At 52.9% G+C, this 27,627-nt stretch overlaps 1 protein-coding gene across 8 annotated transcripts in view; it reads left to right on the top strand.

Moving 5' to 3' along the window:
- The first annotated feature begins 7,645 nt into the window (after nt 1-7,645).
- Nucleotides 7,646-27,627, top strand: part of Reep1 (receptor accessory protein 1) — an 81,462-nt gene continuing 61,480 nt past the window's right edge. For all 8 annotated transcript variants that reach the window (XR_013088624.2, XM_076833327.2, XM_076833329.2 and 5 more), the window contains exon 1: nt 7,646-7,783. Coding sequence is in view for 7 of the 8 variants with exons in the window: in XM_076833327.2 (XP_076689442.1) it covers nt 7,752-7,783 (32 nt within the window). In the remaining variant the exon portion in view is untranslated. The remainder of the gene's footprint in view (nt 7,784-27,627) is intronic.

Below are 27,627 nucleotides of genomic sequence, written 5' to 3' on the forward strand. Positions count from 1 at the left end.
GATTTAACTGTCTGTCTTCCAGGACGTAGCCCTTGTTGTCCCTTTCCATTTTTCAGGCCAGCCTGACGGTATGGATATACTTGGCCCATGCTGGCCTGGCCTATGACCAGAGGACTTGGACCATCTGAGACATCCACACCTCACCCAGTGCCTGTTTGATGGGAATAAGCAGTGACACCAAGGTCTCGAACAGGGCTGCCAGGGGACAGTGCGTTATTTTTCAGGGCTCTTGCTTGCAAGTGCCAGAAGTTTTGGGATCACCTGTGCCCAAAGGAGGGATATGCTGGGGACACTTACATAGCACAGGTAAGGCAGCAAGGACGCGGCCCCAGAGTCAAGAACCGAGGATAGAATACTGCTCTCCTTCTTCCCTTCACTGTGTCTGTGTCCACTTACATCCCTCCTAACCCTGAAGACCTTCTGCATGAAGAGGAGAGCAAGAGCAGCAGCCTGACCCAGACCTTTTCCATCCGAAGGGGATTGTCACAGTTCCTGGATCGCAACTAACAACTCTCAGGGGAGGGTTCTGATGGACATGCATGAGGAGGCACCACCCTGGACCAGTCCGCCTTGGCCAGGGAAGCAAGTGTCCACAACCAGACTGGACAGCTCCAGACCCATCCTCAGACCTCTAGACTGGACCGCTCCAGCCTTTAACACACAGAGTATTAAAATGGCTTAGTTACAGATTTTAATTAAATGTTTTACTTTTGCACATTTGTCATGATGGGTAAAATTGTGACATATGCAGTCAAGGGGAGAAATAAAGAATGTCCACACGCTTCTGCCCCGGTTCAATGCTTTACTCACTCAAATTACTCCATACATTTTCACTCTATAGGTTCTTAATCAAGAAAATGACAATCCTTAATGCTAGGTACTGCAATAGACATAACCAATTCACAGCAAACAATTCTAGATTAATTAATTCACAGCAAACAATTCTAGATTAATTCTAATCACTGCAAAACACCCTTAATCATGATAGGCTAATGACAGACATTCCCTCTGCATGCTAAGTTCAAAAGTCTTAAGCCTTCAGCTTTGTGTCCAGCGGATGCACACTCACTCAGACTGTGGTGACCAGGTCCGGAACCAAGGCAGGCTTTTCTTGGCGTGGAGTGGATGACCAGTTGAGGAGAGGGGCATAGGGAGAAGTTGTGGTTCTCTCCAAGGTCCAGACGAGGCGGTACTGTTTGAGAGCGGTAGAGCGAGGATCATGCAGAGGATCAGGAAATGATGACAAGTGATGGGATGTCAGGTCCTCATCAGGCTCTCTAGCTCCAGTGCATCCTTGTTCCTGCTGCTGAATCCCTGTTCACTTGCTCTATTATTTATACTAAATTTGGGGGCTTTTGACTCCCCTTTCAATCCTTATCAGCTACAACTGTATTTTTCTATGACATCATTTACCCTGGGATCAGAAACATCTGGTCTGGGGGTCTCCACCCTGATCTTCTCACCTTTCCCTCTTATCAGGGGAGGGCAGCCTGCCTGAGACTACACTCTGTTTATCAGGGTGAGGGGAAGTGACTTATCTGAGGCCACACAGGAGGGCTCTGTGGGTGTGCCTGGTGAGACTGCAGGTTTCAAACTAGAGTTTTTAAAATGGAGTTGCTTAGGCTCAGGCCTAAGGCCATTCTCACAACATGATATTCACATCTGATCATGTGACCATAAGACAGGGTCTTACCCAGGGCCTTTAACTAAGCACCCTGAAACTTCACCTTCATCTCTGGGTGTACCTGGACCTTATGTTGGGTTTCTGTATTAATATCAATATTTAAGGCAAAAGTCTGTTCGCCATCAAAATTCTTTATTCAGCCCCGGAATGGACCAATACGGCCGGTTCTTCAAGAGTGGATCAATCTCTTCATATTTTTGTTCATTTGCAGCTGAAACACTGAAACCCCTTAGGATCATACAAAAGATACAAATATGCAGGGTGCGCCCCCCTTGGGATGTGAGAGCCCCATAGGACCAGGGCCTGAGGGAACAGCAGAACCTGGCCACACCATCCTGCAGGGCACCTTCCCACCAAGCCACTGGAGGAGGTCTGCACCCTCTGCTGCTTCCCCTCCCCCAGGGTACCTGCAGTTAAGCTACAGATATTAGTCATTATATGGTGAGGCCCACATTACTACAGGAAGCCCATTCAATTTTCAAAAATTGAAGGAACGTTTTTTGGAAACTTTTTTGATAATATTATTTAGCATCAGGCATCAAAAGCGGTAAAAAACTTGTATACCTCTAAAAATTTGGTTTCTGGGAATTTATCCTAACAAAATCATCATAGATACACTTAAATAAATAGCTACCAATGTGTTCATTGCTAGGTTATTTTTTAATTGATAGAAATTGGAACTAGGATTAGGTGTGCTGGTGCACACCTGTAATCCCAAAGTCTTGAGAGGCTAAGGAAGGAGGATTGGAAGTTCAAGGCTAGCCTCAACAACTCAGTGATATGCTCAGCACTTTAGTGGGACCATGCTCAAAAGTTTTATAAAGGGCTGGGGGTGTGGTTAGAGGCAAAGTGACCTTGGTGTTCAACCCTCTGTACTCCCCCACCTCCATAAGGGGGGTGGGGGGAAGAAACAGAAAGAAAGAAGGAAAGAAATTAAGAATAAGATGGGGACATGGCTCAGCAAGAGAGTGCTTGCCTAGCACCTGCAGGCCCTGGCTTCAATCCCCATTGCCACCAAAATAAAATCAAATAAATAAAAATGGAGCTAACCTACGTGTCCACTGAGGACACTGGTTAAATACATGATGACTTAGTTATGAAACTCAGTACAACACACTGGTCAGAGTGGCAAGGTGAAGAACTGTGCAGGATCTACTTTAAGAGAAAAAAATGAAATACTTTTAAGGACATGGAAGAAGATCTGAGTAAATGAAAACAAACAACCTGCTCTTGAATAGAAAGACAAATGTCACGCCAACACCAATTCTTTTATATATATTTAGTTGTCAGTGGACACTACACCTTTATTTTTTATTAATTTATTTTTATGTGGTGCTGAGGTTCAAACCCAATGCCTCACACAGGTGAGGCAAACACTCTGCGTCTGAGCCGCAGCCCAGCTCCTGCCAACACCAACTCTATGTTGATCTACAAATTCAGCATCATTCCGACCGAGAAGAGAACAGTAGGACAGAGTGCAGAGGGCAGGGGGGGCCTCTCAGGTCAGCCAGCTGACTCCTCTAACATGAACCCCGAGGTGTAACACTGCAACCATAAAAGCAGAAAAATGGGGAGAGTTTTGAATTTTAAACTATCAGTTTTAGTGTGGGAAAGGCCCCTGCAGAATACGATCCGTGTAGTCCCAAAATTATGAAAATATGACTACATAAAATTTTGACAGGAAGAAATACCATGAGCCATCTGACGAAGAAAGTGACCAGCTGAGAATGACATCGAAGTGTGGATGATGGACAAAGCCTCGTTTCTCAATATGTAAACATTTAAAAATGAATCAATAAGGAAAACACCCCTAAGAATATGGGCATCTACCGTTACAGAGCTTCACGTCCCACGTGTTGGAACAATGTTTTTAAAACACTTGTACTTAGCTTTACTGAGGGGTGAGCTTCATCTGCGGCTGCCTGTGCCAGCAGCTTGTGCCCTTCCCCTGCTGCCCTGTGTCCCTCGGTGGAGGGGAGGGAGAGCACTGGGGACTGGATGGAGCGCGTTGTGTTCCCTACAAGCCTGGTCCTGTTAAAATGAGCCCCACTACTATGTATGACTCTAACACTCTGATAAACACACAAAAGGAGTCATTTCTGTTTATATAAAAACCCTGCCTGACCATTTTCCAAACGTCGTTGTGCCACTCTGCCTTCCCACTGTGGCCAAGACACGGGCCTGAGATGGCCAACTTATGGCTGCTTGACCACAGTTTGGAAGTTTGGTCGATCCACTCTGCTGCTTTGGGGCCCCTGCCAAGGCAGCACCTCACAGCAGGGCCAGTGGCAGAATAAAGCCAGTCACCCCTGGCCAGGAAGCAAAAGAGAAGGGGAGGACTGGCTTCTCCTGAGGAGCTCCCACTGGACCCCACCTCTGAGGCTCCATCTGTGGACAGCCCACGCTGGGAACAAGCCTTTAATACACAGGCCTGCAGGGGACAGTCGGGACCCTGCACCAGCAGCGGAGAATTCCAGCTGCTAGATCAGTCCTAGTAATTGTAGCCATTCTTCGGTGTCTGCAGAGAGAAACACCTCGGGTTCCCATTTCTATTTCCCTAATGATGGATGGTGCTAAACATCTTTTCATGCATTTTTATTTTGCCATTTTTATTTTTTTTCTCGGTGAAATGTCTGTTCAAATATTACATAATCTAAGGACTCCGCCTTCTTAGTCCACCATTTCTGGGCCTGTCTCAGTTGACTGATCTCGTCTGCTTGGAGTCAGGATCTCCACCTGATGATTCTTGTTTGTGTGTCACACTTTGGCTTAGCCCATTTTCCTGCTGTTATGACAGAACATCACACGCTCCATCATTTATTTGAAAAGGAAATGTGTTTCTCAGAGCTCTGGAGATTGGGCAGCCCAAGGCTGAAGGGTCACATCAGGGGCCAGTCTTCCTGTGGCATGGTAACCCAGCAAGGGCCTCGCCTGGTGAGAGCAAGGGGACTGGGGCCACAGAAAGCAGAAGAAGCTGCATTCCCTATGGCTAACCCTCCTGGGGAGATCCACCTCAACTCTCTCGGGGCCCCACCTCCCCAAACAGCAACGGCCAGGTAAATTTCCACCCACCTTCTAGAGGGATGTTTGAGCCATAGCAGAACTGTGGATTTTATTTTAGTGGGTGCTCAATTTCTTTAAGGTGTATGCCCAAGCACATGTAAGGTGCTTGGGATCAGTCTGAGCCTTTTGAGGCTTGATTTTAAATTTTAAGGAAGGTCAGTGTTTCAAGACTCATTTAGGCCCACAGGTAAGATGGTATCCTTCTGGGGACTCTGTGTGCTGTGTGCATGGTGTGTAAGAGGCCTCTCTGTTTCAGCTGGTGTGAAGATAACCACCCGTGTTGCGTGGCCTCCTTCTTCCCAGTACAGCCCCCCTCCCCTGTGGAATTTCATCCTGTGCCTGCTCAGGACTGGATTAGTTCAGCCTCTGCCCTGTGCGCCCGGGGGTCTAGCCACTTTGCTTCTCTAAGCCCTGGTCTCTGCCTCCCCTGCTCTGTGGTTGCTGGGCTCTGGGTTCTCCACCTGCTGGGACAGCGAGTGGTGAGTCCAAGACTCTCCTCATTTCCATCTCCCTGGTTTCTACTTGTTTACAATAGGAGGGCCTTTCCCCTGGCAATTGGCACTTCATGGGGGAAGCAGAAGTCTTTTTCCCGTTTTCCATTTAAAGAATCCTAGCCAAGAACTTCGCCCAGTTTGTCTGGTGACCCTCCTGCTTCCATGAGTCAATCAAGGTGGGGACGACAAAGGGCAAAGGGCGCAGAGTCAGGATTTTTAAGGTTGGAATGTGGGAGAATCAGACCCCTGTAAAAAGTGGAGAGCTCTTTTCAGAAGCAGGAAGGGCATGCGCGGAGGTGGCAGAAGCAAAGAAGACCAGGTTCATACAAAAAAGATCTCAGAGTGGAGCAGGAGACAGGCTGTAGGAGCCCCATGGTCCAGAAGGCTGAGTTCATTCCCAGCCCACATTTTCCAGGGTCAAGGACAACACAGAGGGCGCAGTGTGCAGAGATGCCTTGTGCAACAGTTGCACTGAGACAGATAGAGGGTTGCACGGCTCTCCTCTGCCTCCCCTCCTCTGCCCGACCGGGAGGAGCCCTCTCCCACCTCTCAGGAGAGAGCTGCGGCTGGTCTATTCTAGACTACACACATTTGAACCCCATGAAGAGTTTTATTTTGGTAACTGAAACTCCTATTCTTCGCAACAGTTGAACCTGAGAATTCCACCTGAAGTGTGGAGCGTGCTCTGGGAAGGAGGCAGTGTGGGTTCCATCCTCTTCTGATAATGCCCATAACCCATCTTCCAACCTCTCCAGGGTGTGTGGAGGGCCCAGGAAGGACGTCTCAGGAGGCCACCTTGGTGCCTGCTCTCCTGGTCTGGTTTTGGCATTCCATCTGCCTAGTGAGTGTTTCAAACCTTCCTCTGTGGAGACTTGTTTAACTCTTTCCCCTTGAGTGAGGTATGGTGAGGCCAGAGGCAGACCAGGAGAGGGAAACTGGAGTTCCACACTTCTGTTCTCCCAGTTCCCTGGGGGATCAGGGCCCAAGCAGGGTCACAGTCAGAGGAAGGGAGGACCTGTCAGCAAACACCACCCTGTGGTTTAGGAGGACAGAAAAGCGGCAGGAGGAATACCAGGCTCAGGAAGGGCTGACTGATGGTTCCAGTGAGCTCTGGCCAGAGCTGTCTCCAGTGTCTGGTCCTTGACCCTGGAGTCTAGAGTGGCCGCATAGTGGCCTGGAGCATGAGAATGTGATAAGAAGAGAACTGACTAGTCTCCAGCCAGGACCTTGAAACTGAGTCAAACAGCATTTACAAACCTCACATCTCAGGTGGGTTGTGGGTTCCCTGGAGACGCCTGACCACAGAGGACACCAAGGTGCACCAGTCTGTCTCCTGTCTCTCTCCAGCATGTTTGTATATACACCTCCACCTCTATACAGCCTCTATCTGTCTGGCCCTTTTCTGCCAAGGTCTGAGTTCACCTTGCCTCTTCCCCAAAGTCCTCGTGGGCGAATTCCTTAGAGAAGGCTCACACTGGGTCTCTCCTATGCTGCGGAATGTTACAGGCTGTGAGCATCAGCAAGAGAACAGGCACAGAGACAGCACCACAGAAGACCCGGGTTGCTGCAGGGTGGGAAGCTGGCAAAGCGGAGGGGGAAGACATAGCTCTCCTGTGTACCAGAGGGCCATCCAGGCCCGCCACAGGGTTGAGCAAAACTGGGCTCCCGATTGGAGTGCAAAATCTAGGGGCACCATGAAATTCAGTGGTCAAGACAAATACTATTTAAAGCAATGTTCTTAAAGTACATTAAAATGTTTACGTCGGAGCCACAGTGGCTCCTCGGGCTCCCGACAAGGGCAGCGGCTTCCAGTTCACCCAGCCCTTCAGCAGAGGCTTGAAGAAACTAAGGCCAGCAGCGAGGCCCCGAGAGTATGGTGGCGGGAGGAGACAGCTCATAGGAAAAATCCGAAGCACCTGCGGCAACAGAGCTAGGGGCAATTTGGGAACCTATGGCGATCCGGTTGTAGGCAGGGACGGGATTGAGTGGGGATTCAGGAATCGTCTAGGGAGACACAAGCCTAGGGTTGTTTCTTACACAGTAATGGCCTATGGGGGACAGAACCAAGAGGTCAGGTCTGGGTACAGGCCAGTCCCTCAGGAGACTAGCGCATTATCCGAGTGAGCGGTGACAGCATCCCACCCAGACAGGTGCAGATGGACTCCCAAAGACCCCGTGCGGATCTGGGTTTCCCCGGTGACACCAGGGTGGGCGGCTCCCAGTCTCCCGCAGGGTGCCCAGGGCGCGGACCCGCCCGAACTCTCCAGGGGCTGGGGCCAGCGGGCGGGGCGGTCCCGCCAGCAGCCTGACCGCGCGCCGCCCAATCGCTGCGGGCGCGGAGCCGGGGCTGGGGCCGCCGCCCGGACGTGCCGCGGCTGCGCCGACTGCGCGAGAGCCAGGCGGGCAGAGCGCGCTCAGTCTGGCGGCGGCGGCCGTGCGCTCACTGACGTGCCGAGCGCCGCACCGCCCGCACCGAGCCGCGCTGCCACCGGGCCGCGCCGCCGCCCGCCATGGTGTCATGGATCATCTCCAGGCTGGTGGTGTAAGTGGCCCTCGCCCCCTCCCCTCCGTGCCCCCTCCTGTCCAGCCCCGGCCGCGTGCCCCTGCTGCGCGGGCCCGGCGCCGGGCTATTAATACCCGGCGCCGCTAAATTTAGCAGGTACAGTAGCTGCCCGGGGCGCCGCGGGACCCGCGTGCAGAGTCGCCTGCGGCCGAGGCGGGGGCTGCGGGGCTGCGCCTCGCCGCGCCCCAGCCGCTTTGTTCCCGGTGGACAGACTGGCAGAGGCCCCGAGGGGCGCGCCGCGGTGACACGCGTCTCTTGGGGAGATGCCGGGGTCGCTGGGCACCCGCCCCGGCGCCACGCTTTTGTCGGGTGGAGGCGACAGACAGAGCCCAGACACGCGAGGGGTGCTGCCCAGAGGGTCAGCGCGCAGACGGTGGGGAGACGGAGGCGGGGCCCCCGGAGGTCGGAAAATACTCCTTCTTAGGTTTCTCAGATCCACAGCGGCAAAGGCAGGTGGGACACAGGAGGACGGCTGTGAATCTTGGGGTAGACACCTGCGTCCCCCAGGTCTGATTTCTGTTGCAGGGGGTGGGAGATGGGGCAGGCGTCTTCAGGAATGCTCAGGAAGTCTCCAGGTGACAGACGGCCCCCAGGGCGGTAGCACTGACACCTCCAGGCGCAGGAGAGCAGAGTCATCTGGGGTGAGGCCCGCGAAGTCCTTGGGGATGGGCGTGGGGGACGTTTTTATCCTAACCTTCCCCACCGGGGGCAGGACAGATGTGCCACCTGCTCAGAGCAGCCAGGGCTGGTATGGGCCTGGGGTGGCTAAGGGGCACGGGCCTCGGCTTTTCTTTGTCTGAAAAAGAGGGGTCTAGAGGATTGTGCCTCATCACTGCCTGCGTTTGACACATGGTCGCGTCCCCTCCTTCACTGATTCCAGAGCAGCAGGCGGGCAGCGCTCTCAGGTCCTTCCCAGCATTGTCTCGGGCACCTCCCGGCTCTCTTCCAAAGCCAGTGCCTTGCCTCTTGCCCCCTAGTCAGTCCCTCAAGGCCCCTCCACAGCTGCCGCCAACTGTCGTTTGGCTTGAGCTGTACCTTGAGAGGGCATGCTGAATATTTAGAGGATTCCTGCAGGCAGAGCCCCATGAATGACACCGGAAAGCCTGGCAGCCCTTGCCACGCCTCAAGCCTGGTCAAGGCCCTTCTTGCCTTCAGGGTGGACCGTGATCTCTACATTTACCAGTGGCTGCTGCAGGGCCCTCAGGGTGGGGCAGCAGAGGTTAGTGGGCCTGACTGGTGCTCTCTACGGGTCCACTGGGCTGGCGTGAGAGCTGAATGGGGACAGGAGACCATCTTCAGTTTTATCAGCACCACCTCCCAAAGAAGGGGGTGGCCTTGCAGAGTAAAAAGCAGAGGCGGATGTGGGAGGGGTCTCTGTGACCATTCTTTTCCCAAACAACCACATTCTGCAGAACCAGACTTCAGAGAATTTAAATGACCCTGAGAATTGCCACCCCCTCAGGTCAGGGGAGGGTTGGTGGGATTTGGGCTGTTGGTCCCACTGGATTCCAAAAGGTCAAGATGGGTATCATCTGTCCCCCAGTCCCCGATTCACTATTTAAGCCCAGTGTGAAGTATGAATTATTAGCTCCACTTTCAACAAGCAATAACACCTGTTTTACATAAGTAATACCTGCTCATTATAGGGTAACTAGAAAATGTGCATGAGCAGACTGGAAATCATGCACTGTAGCACTATACAGAGATAATTAACAATGATTTTGAGGGGCCTATTCTTTTTTAAATTTTTTTTTTTTGGTTGTGGTTAGACACAATACCTTTATTTTATTTATTTATATTATATGGTGCTGAGGATGGAACCCAGAGCCTGGCATCCTCTAGGCCAGTGCTCTGCTGCTGAGCCACAGCCCAGCCCTGAGGGGTATTCTTATGCATATATGCCCTTGTATTGACATTTTTGATCCAAGGGAATGGTTGATGGCCCAGGACTACACATCTAGGGGAGCATCTTAGGAAGGGGGAGGGATATTAGGTTTGGACTCAGAAAATCCATGGTTCAAATCCTACTTCTACCTCTTGCCAGTGGTCCCAGGTCCTAGCCCAGATCACCACAGAGCTTAGTTCACAAGCTAATTAGCCCCATGTTGCTGTTGCATTGATTTCTGTGACACACAATGGGTGAACTCCTCAGCACCTGGAGAGTCCCGAGTCAATGGTGACTCCTCTTGTCCTCCTAGGTACACCACAAGAGCATGGAAGAGCTCTGGAAGGGCTTTTTTGAGCTGGATTCCCTAAGGGCCAGTAGCCTGAGTAGGTGGGCTCTGGCTCCAAGCCCCGGTTTGGCATGAGCAGCTCTCCTTTGGCTCACTTTATATGTTGGGGTTTTAGGTTAACTATGATGAGGAATATATCTGGGTTTAACTGCTAAGAAAAACCACTTGTCTAGTCTGCCCCACTTCTCTGTCCAACTGCGGAGGGAAGGAATGTCCCTTGCCCAGAGACAGAGCTGAGCTGGAGGAGAGTAAAGAAACTGGACTTTTTATTCAAAACCCCTTCCACCTTGGGCACCCAGGGGTCATGCTAAACTGAGCTCTGTCCAGCTCCTGAGCTCCCTGGGAGAGCAGCCTACGGTTCTGTCTGTAGTCCCATTTCCTGTGAGCAGTCTTTTCAAGGTTGTGTCAGCCTTTGTCACATCAAAGAACATTAAAGGAAGACCTATTGCTGTGTTCTGAGGATGGAGAGGGAGTGCCTTCCTGTCTTTGTGGTCCCAGGCACCCCCCCCAGGGGCCTAGAGAGGAGCAGATGGCCCCCGGGGACAGCTGCCTGAGTGTCCAAAGGCAGTGGTGGCTTGTCTCCCTCTCCAACCCCTCGCCCCTCCGAGGGCTCTTTTTAAGGCACCTATGCCACCCAGCAAAGGTGGTTGCTTTGAAGAGATCAGAGGCCCTCAGTATAAGGAGGGACACTGTTTGGTGCTGTTCCCTGGGAATGGAGTCCCTGGGTGGGCATCATGACAGGTCTGTGCCCACTGGGCACAGTTCACTAAGTGGGCATCAGTTTGAGATGCTCCTTTCTTTCCAGTTACTATCCTCCTTCGCATACCTGGGAAGAATTAATAAAGAACTCTTCAGGTGGGCCCTGCAGACAGACAGTGGGACGTCTGCTCAGACAGGAGGCTGGGGGCTTGCTGCTCGCCTTGTGTAAAATACTTTGTTTTCTTTACAAACAGCTCAAGGCCTAAGCTACATATGTTTCACCCTGGGGAGGATATGTTCACATGTACCTCTAGGGAGGGGGACACAGACGTTCTGTGACTTGGGAGAATGTGCCCTTTTGTAGCATTTACTCCAAGAATCAAATGTTACTTCATTGTCTCTGGACCCAGTTTTGGCCAAGGTCCAGGTGGTTGGCTGAACAGAGCTTCCCAGCCCAAACCCCGCTCACTGTGCAGGGAAACAGGCTTACCTCAATAAGGTTTTCTGAATGACCCACAGCTGGGCAGGAAAAGAATTCCTTCCACCCTGAACATCTTTTTAGTTTTAGGAAAGCACAGGGTGGTGCTCAAGACAGAAGCTTAGCTTAATGGCTGATTATCTGGCCACGTCCCAGGAGAGCACTGTGGGGGGCTCCTCCTGGGTTAGGATGTGAACAAGCAGGAGAGGAAGGAATGTGGGTTGTCCTCAAGACGTCCAGATCACAGCAAAGCAAGCGCAAAAACACAAACCCTTAAACATAGGCTTAGCCCCTTGGGGGCGCTGCCATGTCGCCCCCTCAGGACCTCGGTCAGAGGAAAAGCTCAGGAGGGAGCGCAAGGGGCTCTGGGCCTCCCCCTCTTTCCTAAGGGCACCGCCCACCTGCCCACTTGGGGACCAGGTCCCAGGAGTCTTCCTGGCTCTAGGGTTCCTGCTCTTCCAGGCCCCTTCCCCCACCTGGCCTGGCTGTACCACATCTATTCCTAAGCAGGAGGTGTCCTCAAGGAAGTGACAAACACCAGCTTGGGCATCACTGCGGTTCAGCTGCCTCATCATTGCCCGCCTGCTGGGAAGTGGCTGCTGAGGCTTGTCCCCACTGTCGTATGGGAGGCTAGCTGACAAGGGGCCTCACCTGCTGGTTACCGGTCCTCCCTCCTTCCTTCTGAAAAGGGCATCTTCCTTGCAGGTGTATTATTAGGGGTGGAAGTTCATTGCCAAGGACGAGGACAAGCCTCACATGTGCCCTGGTCACCAGCCACCAACAAGAGCTGCAGATGCCTGCTGTTTAGCTCTGAGGATGCTCTCCTCTGCTTCTGGGCTTTCAAAGGCCCTAAGGGATGGGTGGATGGATAATTATATACAAATCATTTGTTCCTTCAGATCTTGTCTGTCTTCACACAAAATTACATTGTTGACCCTTTGGGGAGTTTTAGTGACTCCTTAGAAAAAGGGGATGTTGATAAAGGACAGAATGTTTGGTGCATGGTGGAGGGGTGGGGAGGAGCCTCGATGGGCAATCAGGGCAGCCCTTCAGGCGTGGCACGGGTGCTCAGGGCAGAGGTAGCACACCTGTTTCGTCTTTAGCTGTGGTGTGAGCTACCTGTGAGGAGCACGAGCCTGGGCTGGGCTCAGTGGGGAAGAAGTCCCAGATCCTGCAGGGAAGGGGGCTTTCTTCCTGCTGCTGGTCCAGGGTGGGTTCTCCCAGGCCTAGCCCATTCCCAATCAGGAGAAGTGTGCCCACTGTGAGAGGTACCTGACTGATAACCAGAACACCCGCTACCCTGTTCCTATCCCTTCCTGTCCTGTCCCGGCTACACCTTCAGACACCTGGCTCCTCGGGTCCCAGAGGCTGCAGCCAGCACAGGGAGCTGTCTAGCCAGTGCTCTCTATGCCACCTCCTTCCTCTTAGGATCATGGTACAACTGAGTACTCTCTCCTTTGCTCTCTTGACACTGACAGCCGGGTTTCGGTTGGTGGCACTGCCCTGTGCACATTTGCAGGTGTGCTCTTTCTGGCTCCTCGTTGGGGACTGTGACTAGTACTTCAGGCTGCAGAGCAGTCCTGTTCTCTCTGGTCTTACACCCGTCCACTCCTGCTCAGTGGGAGGGGCAGGCAGGGGCTCAGGCCCAGGAGTGCACTTCCCTGGACACGGCATTGGTCCAGAGGTGGGCATGTGACTGGACTGAGCCAGCAGAGCTTCCCAGGGCTTCTTGATTTGGAGCTGGGAGAAGAGCTGCACCTACAGGGCCCGGAGTTGGAAAGATGAGGCCATGGGTGCTGGCACCTGCTGAGCCCCAGCCCCTGGGGCAGGCGGATGGGCCAGAGTGGAGAGGGGGAAAGCAGAGGCGGGCAGAGGGACATGGCCGAGGGAGGAAGGGGAGTGTCCACTGGTTCCCCAGGTCCCGTTCCTATCCTTGCGTGGCTCAGTGTCTGTCCTAGGGCTGGGATGGAGTGGACTGGGTGGTGGTGTGACTCCCACCTATGTGGCTCGAGATACAGAGGTTCCTTCTGTGCTCTGTGCTCTCTGTTCACCGTGGGCTGGCCAAAGCTCTGCCCATGGTAACCTGGAAACCCAGGTGACGCCATCGCATTCTCTCGGGTGTTACTGCCACATTGGACACAGGATGGACTGTGAACTCTTAAGTACCTCCACTGGGAAGTGGAAGCCTGTCACCTCTGCTCTGGCCGTGCCTGAACTTGAGCAGTGGAGGGTCGTGTGGTCACCCAGGTGTCCATGAACAGCCGGGAACCTCCAGAGGTGAGCAGTGAAGGACCCCACCAGCTCTGCACACCTGGACCTGTCCTTGGCACCAACAGGCTGTCTGCCCCGCTCTGGGGCCCTGGCACTGCCTTTACCTTTACCTTGGAAATCTCTTGCTCCCTCCCTTTCGTTTCCTTTTCTTTGTTCTGTTTTGAAGTCAAAACAGGAGGAGGAAGACTTGGTGGTCTTCATGGTTTTCTTATTCTTTTTAGCCATACATGACAGTAGGATGTATTGGAAATTCCACAGTATGACTTACTCTATGGCGGATCCCAGTCTGTGGCTGGGCCTTGATTTTTGAAGAGAGATCAGGGAGTTTAAGGGCTGATGCCACCCATGGCCGGCGTGCTGGCCCCCCACCACCACTGCGTGCCTTCTCGTGTCCCCAGCTGCCTTTCTCCAGGAGGCCCCGCTTGCTCTCCTAACTGGAGGAAGAGTCCTGTCTTCTGGGTCCCCAGAGGGGCTTTGGTACTTTGCACCTTGTGATATGGTGGTCTGTGCACTTCTCCCCTTATGGGCCATTTTTTCCTCTCCCTCTTCTCTCTTTGCATACAGTAGGTGCCTAACATGTGCCTGTGGCTCACGAGTGAGTTACAGATTCCCTATTCAAGGTGTGGCCTGGACACAGGGTGTGGTCACCTGGAGTTCCAGGCGAGGGTGTGTTGGGGTTGGGGTACATGTCACCCACCCACATGAGGGTGCCCTCATTGGCTGCAGAGCTGGATTCGTCCCAGGCCACCTCTGTGTGCTAGGCTGTGGCTGTGTACTGGCCCCAAGGGGTCCTAGCCTGCTCTGGGAGGTCTGAGTGGCGTGACCAGCCAGGTACCTTGTACAGGCGGCTACTTAACGGCCACCAGTAAAATCTGTCACCTCTGGGCTTGGGGCTGGCATGGGGGTACCCAGTGAGCCTAGGGTGGGGCTGGCGGTTAGACTGCTGAGGACAGTGGGCTGCAGCCCTCCTGGAGAGAGGGAGGGCTGGCAGGCCGGGGGGGTTCTGGATTCTCATGGAATCTCGATTGGGTTCTGGAACCTGTGAGGACTTTCCATGAGCGCCTGCAGCTCAGAACCCCTGGCCCATGGGTCTCCCTCCTGAGCAGTTGGGGATCCTGGTTGCCTATGGGCACTTCCGCCCAGGCCTGTGTGCTGCGAAGGCCTCTTGAGAAGTCTCAGCTCCACCTTCACAAGGCCCCAGTCAACCGTGGCTCACACCTCCACGGCTGCCACCCCGCTCCAGCCCCAGACTGCTTACCTGGACCCTCCAGAGCCCTGCCGCTGTCCCCACTTGTGTTCCTGCCCCTCCATTGATTCACTTGAGATGTGCTGTTTGGATAAGGCTTCTGTGTGTGCCAAGGTTCACGTGTGAGAAGCTTGGTCCTCCGTGAGTGGCATTGGAAGTGGGCCTTTGGGGAGGTTCTTCAGCCCAGCTGGGGCATGACCTGTCCTCTCTGGCTTCCCTAACACGTGATTTCTTCCTCCCCATGTCTCACCCCATTGCCATTCACCAGGAAGTCACACAGCCAAGGGGTCCTCATCAAAAACCTGTGCAATGCTTTTGGGACTTTCAGCCTCCAGACCTGAGCTCAGTAAACTCTTTTTCTTTTAAAGTGAGCCTGCCTCTGGCATTTTGTTATAGTAGTTGAAACAGACTAATGCAAAATGTAAGATGGGTCACCTCTTTCCCCTGCTGTTGAATAGCTGTCTGTAAACTCACACTCCGTGGAGAACCCAGCTCGGATTCCTTACCATTTTCAACAGGCCGGGCTCCTGTCCCCTCTGACCTCACCTTGGGCTGCTCTTCTGGGAAGGTAAACCATGTCCACCCAGCAGGCTTTGCCCTGGCTTCTCCCTTTGCCCCCAGCTCTGCCCCGGGCTGTCCATGCCCTCCCCTGTCCAGTTAGGGCTCCGCTCACATCTCCTCCCCCAGAGGTCTCTACCATGATCACCTTCTTAGAACCCCCTTCCCGTCACCCCCTCCCCTGGGGTTCGTGGAACTGCGCTTTTGTTTCGTTTTCTTGTTCACATCCCTCTCCCCCAGCATTGGTCTCCACCACTGTCCACACTCATCTTGTTCACAGCTGTTTTCCCAGGCATGGAGCAGTCCTGAGCACACAGTAGGTCTTTAGAAATATTTATGACTATGAAGAATGGTTCAATATTTTCTTTGGGGTGAGAAGATCATTTTCAACACACAGTTTATAGAAATTTGATCTGTGATGGTGTCAGGAACTTAATCCCTCTACACCTTGGTTTTCTCATCTGTAAAATGAAAGATTTGATTTCTGTTCCTGGAAATATGTAAAAATAAATAGTCTGCAAACCCTCCCTAAAGCTGAATTTAAAACTTGTAAAAAACTTGGATGAAATATCACAGCAGCCCTCTTACAAGCTTAGCTGGACTTTTAAGTAATGACGGGTGGTTTCCAGGATACAGAGAGGAACCACTGAAGTTAGAAACACAGAGGACAGGTTACAGTGATGAAGGACTTGGCGGCCAGGTGTGTATATGTCATGTCCTTCCGCCCAGTGACCTCCTAGTGACTTGCCAGGATGGCAGCTTGAGCAGCTAGTCCCAGTTGGGGGCCAGGGCTCCACTTTCTGAAAATGTTTTAGTGTGGGAAATGGAGAGCTGTGCTTTGTGGCCAGGACGTGGGCCAGGGGGCACTAGAAGGCTTGACAGAAAGAAAAGATACCATTGATGGGCACTAACCATGCCTTGGGCTGCCTTACAAGGCAAGGCCTTCCGACCCGCAAGACTGTTCTGAATACTTCCTTTGTCATGGTAGGTAGTGGTGCAGGGAGAGAGAAGAGTTACGGGGAAGATCTTCAGTCTTGCTGGTTAGGACTCCACTCCTGCCCAGGAATGATGATTGATTGATTCGCTCATTGCTGGGCTGATGGATTCATTGATTTGCTGCCCTTTTATTGACCATTTGCTATGTGCCAGGCACTACTCTGGGCACCAGGGATATAAAGATGAATGAGTTATGGTCCGCCTCTGAAGAGCCAGTTTCTGGACATGGGACCTGATCTCAAGGGTACCTCCTGCCTGGCCAGGGCTCTTTTTACCATATGTACCTAAAATACGAACATAGGTACGTAACCTTCATTGTAAGAATGTATGCACTTACTTATCCTTGAGCTCTTCTGGTACTGGGGATTGAACCCAGGGTGCTTAACCATGGAGTCACATCTCCAGCTCTATTTTATTTAGAGACAGGGCTTTGCTGAACTGCTTAGGTCCTCGCTAAGTTGTTGAGGCTGACTTTGAACTTGGGATCCTCCTGCCTCAGCCTCCTGAGCTGCTGAGATTACAGGCGTGCCCCACCGCACCCGGCTCCATTGAATTCTTGACGGACATTTGGGTAGTTTCTAGATTTTTCTTTCCCCCTTTGTTCTTGGAAAGAGTGGTGCAGTAAGCTCTCTCACGTGTTCCGGGCTGCACAGGTGCCTTGGGATTGGAATGGCCGAGGCATGGGGCATCTGCATCTTCCCTCGACTGACTATGTAGCCAGCCCGGGAAGCCTTCCCTTCCTGGAATTGTGAGGATGTTCTTCTGTGTTACTCCTAATGGTTTTGCAGTTTTCCTGGCCCATCTGGAGTTGATGTCTGTAAATGACGTGAAACTGCAGCCAAAATTCTTTATTTTCCATGTGAGAAAGCAATTGTCCCAGCACCGTTTGTCCATCAGCAGGTTCATCTGCATGGCAGGCCCTGCTCTGGCATCTTGAGTTGTGTGGCCCTGGGTCAACAGAGACCTTCTAGGAACACCTTCTCTTTATGCTGTACACAGAGCCACCTGCCTGGCCCGCACCAGCACCTGTCCTGATCACCAGTGCTCTGGAGGGGTGTCTGGCTTAGTGAGAGTTGGTGTTGAATTATGTGCTTCATTCGACACACACACAGCTTCCCAAACCTGTTGGTATTTGATTGGAACAGCATAGAAGACACAGAGTGACAGAAAACTGACAGACGGGGGTACACCAGTCCACAGTGTGGCATCCATTTATGTAAGTCTTCTCTGACGATCTGCAATACAATTTTGTAATTATTGCTGTAAACGTCAGCCAGGCCATTCTTTAGATTTATTCTCAGGTGTGTGATGTCCATCAGTGCCATCATATTTAGGATCTTTTTTTTTTTTTTGGAGGGGTGTTACTGGGGATTGAACTCAGGGGCACTCGACCACTGAGCCACACCCCAGCCCTATTTTGTATTTTATTTAGAGACAGGGTCTCACTGAGTTGCTTGGCTCCTTACTTTTGCTGAGGCTGGCTTTGAACGCGTGATCCTCCTGCCTCAGCCTCCTGAGCTGCTGGGATTATAGGTGAGGCCACCACATTTATGGCTTGTATTTTGGATCTTAATAAAACTTCCATGTGCAGCTGCCTATTGGTGAAGTGGCCTCCCAGGCCTCGGGTTCTCCTGGATTCTCCTTGGTCACACCCTCTAGGGTGTCTTTGCAGTCACACTGGCTGCCCTGCACCTGGTGACTGCAGGTGGTGAACCTAGAGCCCTGGAAGGGCTGGGGTGACTGCTGGGGTTTCAAGGGTGAATGTCATTACTTGAGAGCCAGTTTGCTAAGAAAACTTTTATAAGGAAAGGTGTTATGTCGGTGCTTCTCGTGAGATCGCTGTCGGCCTGTCAAGAGGCAAACTGTGCAAATAATCTTACCGTTAGCTCCACCCAGCCCTCCTGGGTAGACTCTGGATAGTTTATGGAGATTGGGTTGCTTTCTCCAATAGAACTGGCCAGTAGCAGAGATCATCAGGGCCATCTTGAGTTGGTTTTCGTAAATGATGTGAAGCAGAAGCCCCCAATTTTTGTTCTTTTTTTTTCATGTGAAAAAACCAATTGTTCAATTTGTAATGGATTTATTTATTTTATAATCATTTATGATTTCTTTTTCTATGGGAAGATTTTAAACTACGAATTCAGTTTCCTTAATGGCTGTAGATTTCCTCTTTCTTCTTGGGTCAACATTGTTTTAGGACTTAATTTGAGTACATTTTTCAAATTTGCTGACGGCTGACTAAGCTGTGTCTCCGGCTGCTCCTCCTTCCGCGCTCCCAGTGGGCATGGGTCAGACCCGTTCCTGGGGCTCCTTCTGATGTCTTTCTCTGCCGCTGTTGCATTACGGACCCTGCATGTCCTCAGCCATGGCCAATCTGCTGCTGAACACATCCATCCATGTTGAAATCTCAATTGTCGTATTTTAGAAATCCTGTTTAGTCCAGTTCCAGACAGCGTGACTGCATCATATACTGCCTGTTCTTTTTATATATCTTAAATTCACTTTCATTCCTCTAGACATATTCGACATGTTTATGTTGGGTTTGGGGTCTCACTGTTCTGACATCCCAAATTGTCTTTGAAGGGCAGTTCCACCATCCCATCTCTGCTTCTGTTGGCTGTGTGTGTGTGTGTGCGCGCGCATGTGTGTTTATGAGTGTGTATGTGTGTGCATGTGTGTGCATGTGTGTATGAGCATGTATGCATGTGTGTTCATGTGTGTGTGTGTGCCTGCGCCTTACTTTTGCTGAGGCTGGCTTTGAACCTGTGATCCTTCTACCTCAGCCTCCTGAGCTGCTAGGATTATGGGTGAGGCCACCACATTTACTGCTTGAGCTGTGTATGCGTGTACATGTGTGCATGTGTGTACATGTGTGCATGTGTGTGTGTGCATGTGTGTATGAGCATGTATGCATGTGTGTGCATGTGTGTGTGCATGTGTATGTGCATGTGTGTGTATGAGCGTGTGTGCATGTGTGTGCACGTATGTGCGTGTGCGTGTGTGTGGGAGGTGTGCTGCTGGAGATGGAACCCGCGCCATGCATGCCAGGCAGATGCTCTGCCACCGAGCTGCCCCCAGCCCCTCAGAATCAAGGTAGGCTGTGAGTTCTGTACATCCTTTCCCCTGTGAGCTGGTGTTCCTCAGGACTTCATCCCTGGGAGTCCTTGGAGGCCTGGGATAGAGGCCAGTTCTTCAGAGGAGTTTCGCTTTGGCTTCTGCTGGGTGTCCAGGAATACTTCCCATATTGGACCACTGGAAAGCAAATTCCTGAAAAAAATTATTTTTTAAAAGTTTTTTTAAAAAACGTAGGCATGTAAATTGGGGCTGCTAACGTACATGAGGGCAGATTGCTGGGTACAGATTCTCGGGAAGTTTTCTCGCTGCTACTGTGGGACCTTCCTTTCCTGGACCTCCAGGCAGGTTGTGGGCTCTTCTCTCTTCCCCCTTCACTGATGGTGTAGATCTTTGGAGTCAGTATTAGTCCTCTAGAGCTGCTGTAACAAAGGCTACAAACTGGTGGCCTAAAAAGGCAGAAATGTGTTCCCTCCCAGTTCTTGGGGAGGCTGGACGTGAGCGTGTTGCAGGGCCGTGCTCTCCGGGGCTCTGGGGAGTACTGGACTTTGGCTTTGCTTCTGGGGCTGTCAGCAGCCTGGCCTCCCTGGCCTGCTGACACATCCCTCTGAGGGCTGCCTTTGTCATCACATTCTCCCCGGGTCTTGTGTCTCCTGCCCCCTTTTCTAAGGACACCAGGATACTGGGTTACAGCCTACCCAGCAACTTCCTCTTCACTTGATTACAACTGTGAGGACCCTGTTCCCAAGTCAGGTGACGTTCACAAGTGCTGGGGCTGGAACTTTGACGCGTCTCCTCAAGGGACGCAGGTCCAGCCTTACAGAGGGACGTCCTGAGCCAGCATTACCCTGTGTTCTGGGGACCCACAGCCTCACTTCGTGAACCGGGAGCTCCTTAGGACCGCACATTCCCAGGCTCCACACCTATGAAGGAGGACACCAAGGTCCACCAAGGTGGCCCAGGACCCAGCATGTTGATCCCCTCTCCCGACTAAAGCCTTGCCGCGGTGGTGTCTCTGCACCCAGCGGTCACGCCTACAGTCTCTAGTTCAGCTCGTCACCTCAGTGGGAGCCTCACTTTCCTGGGGCTCTCCTTGGACCTGGTTTGCTTCTTGGCATCCTGGCGTTGATATGGTATGTTGAGTTATTTACATTGCTTCCATTTTCAACTGTGAAAACCTTTGGCTCTCACAAGGAGTTGAAGGCTTGGCATCAAGCGCAACTGTTGGTTCTTACCTGGTGTGCTCCCTCTTCTGCATAGCCTGCCCCTCCTGCTGACCTGGGCCCCCCAGCACTGCCGCTTGTCACCCAAGGATGAGATTATTCCCTGAACTCGGGCTTTCAGACCTGTTGGTCTCCGGACCCCTTTACCATCCTAAAAACAAGATGTCCCTCAAAAGCTTTTGTTTATGGGGCTTATACCTTTTCAATATTTACCACGTCAAAACCTAAGATGGAGATATTTCAGATATGTATTTATTAGTTGAAAATAATAAAAACCTATTTATTTTACACATTAAAATACATAACACATGTTTATGAAAAATAGTTACATTTTCCGGAATGAAACAAAGTGGCAGGAAGAGGGCATTGTGTCTTTTGCAGGTGTCTTTTGGTCGAGGGCCTCGTGGAGTGGCAGGCCAGTCCCGAATGCTCACACTGTCCCAGCGTCTACACCTCCAGAGAGCCAGCTGCTTTGAGCTAGGCAGACCCTACCCAACTCCCCCAAGTCTCAGGATACTGCAGTCTTTGAGGTTTATGAGGAGGGGCTGCAGGGTCAGGAGAACATGGAAGACACTGGTACTGGCTCCCTATGCACACCCCAGGGAGAAAGAGCAGCTGAGGAGGGCGGGATCGGCTTCCAACCACGCAGGGGCCAGGAGAGTGAATTGAAGGAGCCGTTGAGGATGCCCTTGTCTGTCCACCTGTGCAACAGGTGAGCACTGTGGCTAGGCTTCCTGTCTTGGCCAGCAGGTGCCCCCAGCCTGCTCAGCCCACCTGCCGCCTGTCTCAGGAGAAGCTGGATCCACAGTCTGAGGCCAGCCTGGGCCAGTCCTGCCCGACAGCGCCCTCGGAGCCATAGGCTCAGCCCCTGTCTGGAGGCACTTGTCCAGTCTAAGCAGGCTCCGGGTTGGGTGGTGGTTTTCCTGCAGGTGAGGATGCCAAGGCCACAGAGTCCATGCCCTGGGCTGACAGCAGGGTGAAGTCAGCTGGGGTTCTGCATTCCCAGCACCAGGCGAGGAGCTGTGTGGCAGGGTGACATCGCTAGGGGTGGGAGCTCTGATCCCGGAAGGAGAACCAGAAACTGTGCCCGTCACTGTGGGCCGGTCTCCCTACCTCAGCACTCTACTTGGAAGTTTGTGACCTACTCTCTAGTGTATCGTGGGATCCAGGGTCACAGTGTGGTGGCTCCTGGGCTGAAACCAGCCCGAAGATGCCCGTTTGGCTTGCAGTTCTTAGATTTGAACAGTTCCCAGCATTTCAGCGGTAGAGATGCACCTAGACCAGATTTCTGACTTCCCCTGAAGACTCCGCAGACCTGGCACTGCAGGACGGCTCTTGGCGGGCACCATCAACAGGTGAGGGCTGGCTCCCTGGTGCCTGCTCCCACTCCCTCAGCCCCCGGTGCCCAGGCTGTGAGGTCACTGTCTTACCTTCTGCTGGTCTCTCTGTCCCTGGCTGGGAGCTTACCGGGCATCTCCAGAGCAGCCCCGGAGGCCATGTTCCCACCCCTGTTCTTCTGTTGAGGTGACCAACACTCACACTGGCTCCACGGGGTTATGCAGGAAAGCAGTCCTAGATCTTGTAATGGAACACCTGTTCGGGAACACCTATGGAGGAGGGGCACAAAGCACAGACACACACACAGGGAAGGTGCAGACAGAGGATGGTAGACAAAAGGGGTGCCTCCCCATCTCTGCTGTCATTTTTAATAACCCCAGAAGTTACATAGTGCCCCCACCAGTGACTACTTCAGCCAGTGTTCCTCTAACCCTGAGTGCTGGCTAACTGAGATAAGGTCCAGGTGGATGCAAACACAGATCCCCTGTCCTTCAAAGGATGTCACTGGGTAAATCAGGTAGTGCATCCACGCAGTTATCCTAATAGCCTCAGCGGGGAATCACTGGGCATTCCAGTCCTGGGAATCAGGGTGCCCATTGCCCCCTGGGAGTTTGCTCACTAGGGGACACTTCCCTGTCTATTTTCATGGTCAGAATACCTACAGGCTCTGCCACTGAAGAGCCCCGTGGCCTGCATGAGTGACTTGTCCTGTCTGGGTCCCAGTCTCCCTACTCAGAACAAGGGGGTTGGGTGCTACTTATCACATTGCTTAGCTCAAGAAATGGGGGGAGTCCAGCCGAGCTGCAAGAGGAGAAGGCAAGGAGGAGGGGTGATGGGGCAGAGAGGCCAAACCCTCTCGAAAGGGTCTCTGATATTCTGCTTTAATCTGTTTGCTTTGCTGTGATATCAACTCTTCTCCCAGAACTTTCCATCAAATTGACTATTTGCACTGAGGAAAAAGGGAAAAGGCTAAATGCTCACCGGGCTTTACACCTGTGCTGATGCCTGTCACTCCTGAGTGGTCCCCGCAGCATGCAGGGAGCGGCCAGTGTCACAGTATCTGTGCCTCATTCCCCTGACCTAAAGGCACACTTCGGTGTATTTGCCACAATGAAATCAAGGTGTACTCTGTGGACAGGGACCTGTACTGTCCCGGAGCAGTTCCTGGGCCGTCTGTGCACACAGTCTCACTTGACCCTGGCAGAGGCCCCGAGGGGTGGGTGAGCAGTCTGAATTTAGAACAGGTAAGGAATGTGCCCAGCTCTTAATCTCAGCCAGGACCCCAATATGAACCTGTCTGCAGCCTGTGTTCTCCTTGCCTGAGCGGTGCTGCCAATCCGTTGCCCCGTGAGGAGGAGGAGCCCTGGGAACGCAGGAGGACTGCAGGCCACACTGCTGGTCTGCTGTGGGAAGCGGGTACGTGCTCTTCCACATGCTGGGGTCCTGTTCTCCAGCGAGGGAGGCATTAGCCAGGTGGTTTGAGAGGAGATGCAGGGAATGTGGTGGGTGTGTCTGAGAGACCAGGCTGGCTTGGGAATTCCTGTGGGGTCTTCTGGGAGCTGGAAGGAAAGGTAGTCCCTGCAGTCAAAGCAGAGCCTTGTGTGTAGGGAGAGGCCAGCAGTGAGGAGGAGAGTGGGAAAGCTGTGTGTCTGTGTCAAACTTGAAGCAAGAGTTGACCCAGGGTCTTGGCAGAAGGAATGGACAGAGGCTGAGTTGGCAGAAAGTAGGGCAGAAATAATGGCAGGACTTGAGCCACAGATGTATACAGGGGAAGGCATGTTGGAAGTTGCAGCAGAGTGCAAGGGCAGGCACCTGCCCTTGGTCCTGGAGCTGGTGACAGAGGGGCGACAGGCACCAGCATCTGCCCTGGCTGGAGAGTGCCCCGTTCATGTCCACCTAGTCTCAGAATGTGCCCTTATTTGGAAACAAAGTCTTTGCAAGTATGGACCTAGTTAGGGTGCGTTCATACTGGATTGGGGTTCTTCCTGATCCAATGACTGGTGTCCTCATAGGAAGGAAATTTGGGCACAGTCTGAGACATGCAAGAGAACACCTGAGACACCTGGGCCAGATTGGAGGGAGCCGCCCCAGGCCAGGGCATGCTCTGCAGCCGCCAGAGGAACATGGCCTGCTGTCACCTGATTTCACACTCCCAGCCTGAAGAAGTGTGAGAATAAATGCCACCAAGTTTGTGGTGCTTTGTTATGGCAGCCCCAGGAAGCAAATGCTGTGTCCCTTGTCCTGAAACACCCCTGAGCCCTGGCCTTCCTATTGCAGGAGACAAGGGCCACTCAGCACAGCTGTCCTTGCAGAACCATCGCAGGCCCCAGGACTGTCCCTCTTCTTCCTAGTCCTCTTAATGAAGATATAGAACTCTGCCTTGTTGTGCAGGACCCTTCATGATGGGACCCTAGAGGACCTTATTCTCACTGTTCCTGTGACTATCCCTGCCTCGCGTGAACTTCCCACACCTTGACTGGGGTCACTGCTGGCTGCCCCTTCCTGATTGCCGTTCCCCATGCCCCTCCGCGGCTCTATCCATCCCCCATTGCCGCCTGCCTTCCTCCCCTGGACCCTTCTGGTTAACATGGATTCTTTGTTCTGCAACTTCCGCGCACACACCAGGTGCTGAGCAAGCAGCCCACACAGAACTCTGGAGACAGTCTGCAGCTTCCCCATTTCCTAATTCATGGATTAATTTCTTAAATTTCTGTCTGGCCTCTGGGGCTCAGGGCTTGGTTGCCTGAGGGCAGACAGCCTGTGTCTGTTTCCTTTCCTTATCTACAGGCTGTGCATGCTGTGATGACTTAACAGGTGGAGATAAGAGGCAGCTCAGCAGTGGTGAAAGATAATCTTCCTGGTCTGGGAAGATCAGAAAGAGGAAAGGTCAGCTGGGCACAGCGGTGCACCTCATTCCTGCTACTCTGGTGGCTGAGGCAGGAGGATCCCACACTCAAGGCCAGCCTGGGCAACTAGCCAGACCCTGTAGAGATAAGTAAATAAACAGGACTGGTGTAGCTCAGGGGTGGAGTGCCTCCCATGTTGATACCCAGAACTTTACCCCAAAGAAGGCAGAAAGGAACTTGATAGACTCCTTCTTGACCGTTAGGGTAGATGGCATGTCTGTGTCCATCCCTGGACCACAAGTTCCCATCCTTCTGGAATTCCAGACTGCTTATCCGTGACGCAGCAACGATGTCCTTGAGCACCTTCCCCGTACCTGGTGCTGTGATAGGCCCAGGGGAAGCCTAGGCCAGCACCACAGCCTGACTCCTACTCTCCACACGGTGGCCTTGTTGGAGGTAGGCCAGGAGCCAATGGGTACTTTCTGACCCGCTTCCCAAGCCGCTCCTCCAGGCAGCAGAGAGCAGGTAGTCCTGGAGGGCACGAGGGCCCCGGCAACCACATGTGTGACGAGTGGTGGGGAGTGGGGGAGGCCGACCGACTAGCCAGGCCAGTCCTGTCTCCCCTCCCTGGACGCAGACCTGGATGCAGAGGTCTGCTGTGGACCCAGGTCACGTTTGGGATTGTGGCTCCTCTGTGAGGTGTTTGCAGGTGGAGCCTGTGGGCATGGAGGAGTGGTGGTCGGAGCCCTGGGGATGGCTTCGCCACAGGAGGACACCTAGGCCAATCCTAGCCCAAGAGTCCTCACCACAGGCGTAGCCCAGGGGCGAGGGGAAGTAAACTGTGCTGCAGAGGAAGCCTTGGGTCTTGTTCTGCCCTGGTGCCTGAGTTGCCCAGCTCAGCGGCCACGTTCTGGGTGAAGGCCACTGCACAGCATACACCTGCCCAGTGTCTTTCTCTCTGGGTCTCTCTGCAGAGTGACCCTCAGCCAAGATAGCCTCTAGGATAGCCTCGGCAGGCCAGCTGAAGCCCAAGGCAGGCGCAAGGCCTTGGGGACAGGGCCTGGGCTCAGCTGGGGCCAGTAGGAGGCCCGGAGCTACAGCGAAGGTGGGCAAAGGGGCGGGGGGCGGTAAGAGAGCCTGTGGGGCTCCCCTAAAGGAGGTGCTGAGGGGAGCTCACCACAGGCCTGGGTGTCATGCTGGTCAGCAGCTGAGGGGTCCGTTGGGTGTAGGTCAGTGGAAGGAACCGACTGCGCTGGGGAGGGAACTTCAACCAGGCCACCATGAAAGTGCGACAGGCGTGACTGGGTCCTAGCTTGCAGATGCCCAGGCAGCAGCCATGCTTAACATGTTTATGGCAGCGGGGGCAGGGGGATGGCTGAGACGTCCTGAGAATATCCAGGCTGCAGGGGGCCTTGTATGCTCCCTGGGACTCTCTGGTTCCGGGTTCTGGATGTCAGAAGGCCCGCTGCCCGTGGGTCCACTCCACAGTCTCCATCGCTGACACCAGCTCCAGTTCTGTTGCTTCCAACCTAAAGACCCCTCCCAGGCCCTCCCATTCTAGCTAGGAGGAGGGAGGACAAGGGCTGGCCCCAGCCACCAGGGAGGGGCCTGCAAGCTGTAGTCTGTCCTAGGGCAGCTCCTGTTCCAGGCCGTCACTGCAGCCCTGGGGCAGTTCCAAAGCCTGTCATCCTCTGCCACGGGAATCCCTCTCCTATGTCAGTTGTGCCACGCAGTGGAGACCCACGGCCATCCTGGCTGCCGGTCCATCTAAGAGGCCAGGCGGTGTGCACTGGCCACAACCAAGGGCTCCCTCTTTGCATTTGTCTCCCTCCTGTTCTTGTGACGTGACCCACAGTGACATACCAAGAGCAGGGGACCTGAGCCCTGTCACAGGGAACACTTAACACCTGAGCCCAATTTGGTTCCTGTGGTTGTTTTAAGGTGTATTTTTAGATGAGTTCATTAATTGGAATGTGTGTAAAAATGGGGAAAATCACTGCCATTTCCACCTTGCCTCAACTAAAGGGACCAAAGGGAGCCTTCCTGGGCTATTCTACTTGTGAGGTAATTCATAAAAACACATCGTTGTCACCGTACACATTAAGATTCTGTATTCCACTGTCCCCTTAACACGGTCACAGCAACAGTGTCATATGTCTCATGAATCTCCCTGTTTTTTGGAGGTCCAGGAACTGGCCCTGGGTTTTGACCACTGAGCTGTACCCCAGCCCTTTGTTTTCATCTTTATTTTTAGCTCTTCAGGCATGTGCAACAGTAGGCAGAAGCCATGTGTTTGAGCCTAGTCCTCATTTGAATTTTAGGAAACCCCAAATGTCAGTGGCCTGCAACTGTGACAATATACATACTGCCTCCTTATGCAGACGCCCAGGCAGTGCAAACCTGAGCCAGTGGACACTGTTATGTTGATGTGCAGAGTGATGATCTTAAGCCAGTTTCCATGCACACACTCTGATACTTCTTCAAATCTGTTTCAGTCATGAGTATGAAAATGGTTAGATCTGGGCTAAAAATAATTCCTATAACCAAAAATAACAGCCTGGTGTTAATGCCAGCTGAGCTCCTTACTAGACCACCGTATTTTCCACCTACTGAGTGACACCTTGACACACAGGTGTTTGCATCAAAAAGGCCACATGCACAGTGGTGTGTCCTGGCTGGTTATGCACACGCTGTGCCCAGAGGTTTAAACTGGACCCTGCTTGCGCTTCCACACGCTTCAACCTTCTAACAAGTACTTTCAAAGAGGGCAGAACCGTTTGGAGTCACGGTTGTCATTCTTTTCCCTTCAGACCAAGGATGTGACCAATGACCTAGTGAGAGGACTTGGCTCAGCTTAAGGCA

The sequence above is a fragment of the Callospermophilus lateralis genome, chromosome 14, assembly GCF_048772815.1.
Source record: "Callospermophilus lateralis isolate mCalLat2 chromosome 14, mCalLat2.hap1, whole genome shotgun sequence".
NCBI classification, from domain to species: Eukaryota; Metazoa; Chordata; class Mammalia; order Rodentia; family Sciuridae; genus Callospermophilus; species Callospermophilus lateralis.